General features: G+C 37.3%; 1 protein-coding gene across 1 annotated transcript; it reads right to left on the reverse strand.

Moving 5' to 3' along the window:
• Positions 1 to 521: 521 nt before the first annotated feature.
• LOC132131134 (sentrin-specific protease 5-like) lies at positions 522 to 7,889 on the reverse strand. The gene is made up of 9 exons (XM_059543095.1): positions 7,701 to 7,889; positions 6,033 to 6,873; positions 5,846 to 5,951; positions 4,802 to 4,949; positions 4,671 to 4,718; positions 3,954 to 4,031; positions 2,674 to 2,811; positions 2,467 to 2,601; positions 522 to 738 (listed from the first exon to the last, which is right to left on the reverse strand). Exons 2-9 carry the CDS (start codon positions 6,733 to 6,735, stop codon positions 604 to 606), a joined length of 1,491 nt encoding a protein of 496 aa, XP_059399078.1. The 5' UTR covers positions 6,736 to 6,873; positions 7,701 to 7,889; the 3' UTR covers positions 522 to 603.
• Positions 7,890 to 8,658: the final 769 nt, after the last annotated feature.

Below are 8,658 nucleotides of genomic sequence, written 5' to 3' on the forward strand. Positions count from 1 at the left end.
AATTACAAGCTTGACTGTACAAGTAGAATTCTGGTCTTTGACAGTACATTCATTAAAAGCCTTTATAAATGCTTCTTGTTCCTCAACATGGCGTGACATTTATAAGAAGTCCTTCAAGTTTCATGCTGCAAAGCAAAAACTATGTTCCTTACAAAAAGAAACCTGATACATAATCTGTGTTATGGCTGTGTTATAAAATGCAAAGATGAACAAAAGAAATGTAAAATAAAATTAGTTTAAAAAAAAATAATATATATATATATATACATACACACACTTGCATGAGGTTTTGAATCTGTGGATTCCAGAAAATGGAAAAGGATTTTCTCGTTCGTCTCTGAACAGCCACCTGGTTCTCTGAGAGGTCGTCACAGGTTTCCTTAAATTCAAGGTTGAGGATACTGGAGAAAGGCAATTCTGAGCCACTGATGTAATGCGAAGAGGTAAACACAACCTGAAAAACTCCAGCAGGCCTTTTCAGTGGCTGAACTGACAGGAATGATTGGACAGGCTCTTATAACGGGAGCTTCCAGCTTTGCCTGTCCAGAACTTTGGGTTTCTTTGTCCTTTCCCTCCTGTTGCGTTCATCATCCAGACTGGAGTCTATGAGGCTTTGTCTTGGTTTAGACAGTCGGACAGTCTGCGCTCACACAGCTCTCTGTAGATCCTCTTGCGGACGCGTGGCATGTCCTCTTGAGTGAAGAGCAGGGGCTTCATGAACGCCAGGCACTTGCAGTACTGCCAAATGAAAGATGTATTTAAGGTAATAGTTATGAAAATGGATGGGCAACAGAACCACATTATTATATACAAACCCGATTCCAAAAAAGTTGGGACACTGTACAGATTGTGAATAAAAACAGAATGCAGTGATGTGGAAGTTTCAAATTTCAATATTTTATTCAGAATACAACATAGATGACATATCAAATGTTTAAACAGAAAATTTATCGTTTTAAGGGAAAAATAAATTGATTTTAAATTTCGTGTCATCAACACCTCTCAAAAAAGATTGGCCACAAGGCCATGTTTACCACTGTGTGGCATCCCCTCTTCTTCTTTTAACAGTCTGCAAACATCTGGGGACTGAGGAGAAAGGTTGCCCAAGTTTAGGAACAGGAATGTTGTCCCATTCTTGTGTAATACAGGCTTATAGTTGCTCAACTGTCTTAGGTCTTCTTTGTCGCATCTTCCTCTTTATGATGCACCAAATGTTTTCTATGGGAGAAAGATCTGGACTGCAGGCTGGCCATTTCAGTACCCGGATCCTTCTTCTACACAGCCATGATGTTGTAATTGATGCAGTATGTGGTCTGGCATTGTCATGTTGGAAAATGCAAGGTGTTCCCTGAAAGAGACGAGGTCTGGATGGGAGCATATGTTGTTCTAGAACTTGGATATACCTTTCAGCATTGATGTTGCCTTTCCAGATGTGTAAGCTGCCCATGCCACACACACTCATGCAACCCCATACCATCAGAGATGCAGCCTTCTGAACTGAGCGCTGATAACAACTTGGGTTGTCCTGTTCCTCTTCAGTCCGGATGACATGGCATCCCAGTTTTCCAAAAAGAGCTTCAAATTCTGATTCATCTGAACACAGAACAGTTTTCAACTTTGTCACAGTCCATTTCAAATGAGCCTGGGCCCAGAGAAAACACCTGTGCTTCTGGATCATGTTAAGATATGGCTTCTTTTTGACCTATGGAGTTTTAGCTGGCAACGGTGAATGGCACGGTGGATTGTGTTCACTGACAATGTTTTCTGGAAGTATTCCTGATCCCATGTTGTGATTTCCATTACAGTTTCATTCCTGTATGTGATGCAGTGCCGTCTAAGAGCCGAAGATCACGGGCATCCAGTCTGGTTTTCAGGCCTTGACCCTTACACAGAGATTGTTCCAGATTCTCTGAATCTTTGGATGATATGCACGGTAGATGATGATAACTTCAAACTCTTTGCATTTTTTCTCTGAGAAACTCCTTTCTGATATTGCTCCACTATTTTTCGTCAACATTTGATATGTTATCTATATTCTATTGTGAATAAAATATAAGTTTATGAGATTTGTAAATTATTCCATTGCTTTTTTACTCAAAATTTGTACAGTTTCCCAACTTTTTTGGAATTGGGTTTGTATTAGAAGTCATTTTATTATAGCTATATAACTTAAGAGTAACATTAGGATCTTATTAATCCTGAACATCAACATTTTCGCAATCATTTGCTCCAAGTCCATACATTTAAAAAAAAAAAAAAATATTGTGCAAAGATTAAATTTTCTTAGAATCTATAGTGTATTTCGAAAATATGTACGGTACTTTTTCATTTCATGATATTAAAAATGAGCACAAAATTCTTCAAGTTTCAACACCAAAAGCAGTTTACAGAACTGTTTGTTTGATAAAACCACCCAGTTCTACTGTACAGAAACATTTTTTTTTTTCATTTTTATTTTTTTTTTACCTCCAAGACAAAAACCCCACAGTCATTGTCGTTCTTCTGCTGTGGAATGGCCCTGTTGATGACCATCTTCCAGCCCTTCTGAAAGACGTCTTGTTTCTTCTCCTTGGCTTCTGCCAGGATGTATTTCAGGATGTTCTGTGGATTAGAGTTACACATGTCAGGTCTCTGAGAAGATTTGAGTCTGAATCACCCTTCAGAAGCACTCACATCCACAGCGAACTTGAACAGGATGCCCTGGGAGTCGAAGATGTTGATGCTTTGCTTGGAGACGTCCAGGGATATGAGCGACCAGTGGATCTCCAGGTGCAGAGGAATCAGGATCAGTGTCTTAGAAAACAGATCAACCTGGGCAAATCAAGACAGAAGACATTAGGCACTTTGCATTATTTAGAATTGACATAATTCATCATTTGTAAAGCCTCAATTACTTAAAATAACAGCAATGGGACACAAAATCAAATAAATAAAAAAAAATTAGACAAAATTGAAGAATTTTGAGAAACGTCAATGGGAAGTATTCTTCCACAGCACACAAAAAAGTCACATAGGTTTGGAGTAACATGAGGGTGAGTGAATGATGACAGAAGTTACATTTTTGGGTGGGCATTTGTTTAAAAGAACAAATAGTTGACTTAGGAAAGACTTACAGGAGACTCATTATCATGCATGAGATGTGAGATGTTTGCATCTGTATGTGATGTTTTTAGTGCACTGTGATTTCCGGGATGCAGAAAATGAATTTACTGTCTAACATCAAACGTCACAGAGTTTGCTAAAGTTGTAGGTTAGTACAACTAAATCAAAAACTGATATGGACTAGTGTCCCTGAATATTAAGCCGCAAAAATACTATTTATAAATGATTCCTGCATGGAATGCAGTGTGTGAATGAATCGAGACATTTTCAGCCTCTGCAGCCTCAATATATGAGTGAATGAAGACATAATCTCTAGAACTGAGTCGCTTCATGAGCATTTTACTATATCCTGTGAGAAAAACTATCATCATATAAACACAAAGAAACCCAAAGGTCTTTACAGGAACCGTCAAAATAAAAGTTCTGTTTAACTTGAAGAAACTGTCAAATGTATTTGTTAATGTAATTATAATGCTGCTACTTTTAATAAAATGATTATTAAAACATCAAGGAATATTTACCAGACAAAATATTTATTTAAATCAATTAATTTGAGAAGCCTTTGATTATTAAAATTTAATGAAACCAGAATCTAGAAGATTAATGGAAAACAGAATCTGGTAAAAAAAAATAAAACTGAATTAAAAAAATATTAATAATAAATGTAATTTTTATTAAAACTTTTGCTAAATTGCTGTTAAATTGTGTAAATTTCATGATTTCAATTAATTATACATGTTTTTTGATTAATAAAATCTTATTTAACCATGAGAAATTTGGAGAAAACAGAATTTGCACAAAAATAAAACAGATTTCATAGGGCCCTATGTTTTGCATGTCGTGACATTCACCTTTTTGGTCCATCGTTTCACTCCTTCATAACCTTTTGCTACAAACTGTCTGTAAAAAAAACTGTTGAAGAAATGAACCTAGAAAAAGACAAAGAAAACAATGTCTATTAATTTTCAGTATGAACCTTAACCATCAGAATTTATTTGAAAAATAAGAGGCACAACACTATGATTTCCAAATTATATATATATATATATATACTGTATATACAGAAAGCAAATATCATTATCGTCATTATTATTATTGTAGTATTTCTTATTTCACCTTTTTGCCAGTGATGCATAGCCTATAGAAAACATACCAGTATTAAATAACTACAACTATAACTATTCATAAGTGGTCACATTTACCACTGTTTTCCACATTTTCATGGGCGAAATCTAGTTATTTAATAGGTTTCCACACCAACAGGAATTTCTCCTGAAGGTGAAGGATTTCCCCAAACAGATTTCTCAAGAGGTTGAAGTTGATCACGGATATTCACATCGATATCCAACAGAGAGTGTCTGCCATGTGAGCTGGGCTCATGTTTCTGCTACACTACAGGCATTTTAGCCCCCACAATATCAACAATTGGACTAGACACACCTTACGACTGACCCTTTTGACATATCACACACTGCTGCTGTCCTGAATCTCAGGTCACACACTGCAGTGGATCTCGGCTGTACTGATATTCAGAACAGAGCTCCAGTGGATGCCATTAATGCTTTTACCTTATGATTTGTAGCTTCCATGATCAGTTCTCCATACATGTTAATCACCTGCAACATCCAATAAACACATCCTGCATGACTTCAATTTACAGTAAATATTGCTTATAAATAAGGATTTCAAAGAAGCTTACCTGATCATTGACCCAGTTTTGGTCATCAAGTGTTGAAAGGTCATCTAAGGTCAAAGTGTGCTTGTTGTAGGTCACTTGGAAGAAACGCATAGGAGCACAGGCCAGACCAGCCCTGTACTTGGCCACTTCTTTTGTTATCAGCTTCATCCTGTAGCAGGATATAAAAAATATGAAGAAAAAAATAGGGCACTATTAGGGCTAATTTCCACAAATTGGGCACAAACTGGTGTTCTATTACTTTTCTACAACAACAGAACCACAAACTCCATTCTTTGAAATGTGCAAACTGTGGTTTATCTAACATATCTACTGTAAGCTAACTCGAGAGACAAGCAGTTTTACACACATCAAATCACCCTTACATTAATTGGAAATGTACACTAGCAATCAAAATGTTGGGGTCTGTATGATATTTTATGCTTTTGAAAGAAGTTTCCGCTCACCAAGGCTGCATTTATTTGCTCAAAGGCACAGTAAAAACGGTAATACTGAGAAATATTATTGCAATTTGAAATATATGTTTTCTATGTGAATATATTGTAAAATGTAATATATTTCTGTGATGTGTAGCTGTATTTTCAGCATCATTACTCCAGTGTCACATGATCCTTCAGAAATCATGAAAATATGATGATTTGCTGCTCGAGAAATTTTTTTCAATATTGAAAACTGAATATTTTATAACTTTTTTTGATACGTTTTTTCATGTTCTTTGATTAAAATACAGTGTAAAAGTCTTTACGGTCACTTTTGATCAATTGAATGTGTTCTTGCTTAATTAAAGAATGATTTTTGTCTCACTGACCCCAAACATTTGAGCAATAGAGTAGGTATTATTGACCAAAAAGTAACCAAATTTTGGTAACAGGTTTGTTTGTGAGTCCTGCAAACCTCAATCCAAACACAATTAAAATGTGTTTGACCTCCTGATGTCTCTCTGAAGGTTGTGTTCCTCCTTTCACTGACAAAAACAACATCAACTGGACTTGATTTTGTACTGTACTTACTGTAAAAAAAAACTGATTCATTAGGGATTAAACTTGCCTGTCATTTAGATCAGACTGAAATGTCTGGTTTAGGTGATAGAGGACGTCAGAATCCCTTAATGGGGTGAAGCTTCCATATTTCCCATAGAACTGCTCCAGGAATTCTGGGAGATAAAAAGCATGTTCAGTAACTAGATCATGACACCAGAAATCAACCGAAGCTGTTGAAATCATCCGAACACTACCATGAATACACTCGATGATGCCCTCCGTTGTAAATTCGACCGGAGGCTTTGCAGACGGTTGCCCTGTCTCCTCCCTGAAGTGGTTCTTGTTCTGCCCAGCGAGGGGCTTGCAGTAGTGATGGTCCCAGGAAGCCTTGTCCACATTAGTGCTCAAGCTGGACGGCTCAGTTTCCATGGCATCAGTGTGAGTGAAAACGTCCGGCTCTGCGCTGATCAAGGAAGAATCGGGGGGGTTCTTAGTTAAGTCATTCAGTGTGGCAGAACTGCTCTCAACGGGACGGCTCTGCTCGGTGGAGCTCAGCTCTTTGGTGTCACAGTTGGCATGAGCACTGTTCTCCAAGCCGTTTACCAAGATGGTGCTTTCACTCCCACCTTCAGTCTGGGAAAGGTCCGGCTTCCCTTTAGGAGACCGTTCCTCCTCCATCTCAGAAGCTGTGTCCGCTTCACAAATGACAATCGAGTCCACTGCCGACGAGCTCACCACCTCCTCTGCCGCCACTTCCTCCTCTTGGCTCACCATCTCTTTCTTCTTGCGTCCACGTTTCTTCAGCACTTGCTGGTGTCCTGGCACGTGGGGCTTGCCGTGGGGCCCGCAGCAGTCGCACGTCTTCGGCACCCGTTTCCTCCGGGAACGTCCATTCTCAGGCATCTCACCCGGGCCTGATTCTACCCTAACGGAGCAGTTTGCTGCCGGGACCCTCATCGAGAACCCTACCCCATCCCTCCCAGGATCCTCTCCACCTGTTTTGTGTTTTCAGCAGGACTCCTCCATCCACACGCAGACGCTGGACCCTGGAAATTGAATTCTTGGTAGTGTGGATGTACTTTTCTAATCTGCACACTGAAAAAAAATAAAATAAAAATCTGATAAAATAGCAAAGAATAAAACAATGAAAAGTAAGTATTTTGCAGAAATAACATTAAAAGTACTGTGTAGATAACAAGGTCTCGTTAAAAATAGTACACAGAAATGTATGCTATATATATAGACCCACATATGCTCCATCGTTTCCAAACAATTTCAAGCTCACAAGTACTTTGAAAGTAAATTTTGCAAAACAAATGTGCCTAGCTCTTTTAAACACTGAATATGCAATTTAAAACAATTCTTAGTTTTCTCTCTACTAATGGAAATCACGTTACTTTTAAAAAGTCTGAACCATATTCATATAACATTATCAATATAGTATCACCACAGTAAACCATAAAACATGGTTTAGTGATGCTATCATATAGTAATACTTTGCGTCTTTGATATACACCATAATATATATTATGAATGATTATTATAATCGTGCGGTGTTTATATGGTACTTCAGTGAATCCCAATGTACGTGTATAACAGTGTTACCGTGGTACTGGTGTGATTTTTTTTAGGCAGTGAAATCAGTGGATTGCAGACATCATCCGGCAATCAGACTGATTTAACGTTACTTATTTATTAGAGAAAAATATGACTAATATTCTGATCGAAAACCAGACTGAATGAAAACATGAATGCATACAAGTCTAACACCCTCGGGAAATTCTAAGCGAAAACTATCTATAGTGAGACAGTCAGTGAAAATTAATCATTCAGATCTGAATAGATAATTTATTTAGCAATCAAACACAACACAAAAACCAGGCTTTCCAACAGTCGCGCGCATCATTGATTCACAGCCTCACCGTGTGTCGCTCTCTCAGGGACGATGTGTGCGGGACCTTAAAGACAGAGCGAACAAATTTCGAACAATATTCCACTATCAATGATATCGATAAAAGTCAGGGTTATCCGACGTTGTTATGGTCGCAGACCGAGCGCGTCGCACGCCGATGACGTCACGCGCCGAAGCGTTTTGGCGGCATCTAGCGGGAACGAGATACCGAATACTTTTTATGCAAGTAATCACAGCAATGAAAATACATGATATTTAAAGGATACCTATTATGTCCTTTATTACAATATTTAATATAAGTCTAGTATAATATGCTTAGATATTTTGAGTCTTGCGGCTGCCCTTCAAAAGTAAATCTGTCAAATGTAGCTTTGTTCTAAACATATTCTATATTCATAAATGAAGCCTTGCTTTTGTTTTCTTCAGTCTAATAACGAAAAAATTTCTGTTTGTGCTGCCATTAATTTTTTTATTATAATTTTTTATTTACTTCATTTATTTAATTACTGCCCAAGTTATTTTAATATATAATGTTCATTCAAAGTTATTATTTTTTTAAATTATCAAATTGATATTTATGCATAGTTTATTAAGTATTTTTTATGATGTTTCAGCCGGATGTTTGTTCAGTGTTTGTTTTTGTTCAACATTTTGTTCAACATGTCTTCAACATTAGGCTACTCTTTGTTTCAGAAGCGCTCCGAGAACATTCAAAAGTAACATTCCCATCATGTTTGTAGAATAATAAAATGGAACGGCCACTAAATGCTTTCTGTAATCTTCACATAACTATAAGAGGAAAAATTAGTTTTTTAAATCCTTAAAAAAATGACATTATGAACAGACTAATATGAGCGTAGATGCCATTCTTCTAATGATGTAGCAAGTACACCGGGTGTTATGGGAAGTGTTCCCGGTTCCTGGTTTACCTAATTAATGCAGCCTAAAATTTTTTTTTACGGATTTGG

The sequence above is a fragment of the Carassius carassius genome, chromosome 48 (assembly GCF_963082965.1).
Source record: "Carassius carassius chromosome 48, fCarCar2.1, whole genome shotgun sequence".
Lineage (NCBI taxonomy): Eukaryota > Metazoa > Chordata > Actinopteri > Cypriniformes > Cyprinidae > Carassius > Carassius carassius.

Coding starts and splice junctions, on each gene's coding strand:
- LOC132131134 (XM_059543095.1), bottom strand. CDS start 6,735: ATGAGGGTCCCGGCAGCAAACTGCTCCGTTAGGGTAGAATCAGGCCCG. Junction 4,032..4,670: donor TGGAAGCTACAAATCATAAG/GTAAAAGCATTA, acceptor GTCTTTTTCTAG/GTTCATTTCTTCAACAGTTT. Junction 2,602..2,673: donor TGTTCAAGTTCGCTGTGGAT/GTGAGTGCTTCT, acceptor TCTAATCCACAG/AACATCCTGAAATACATCCT.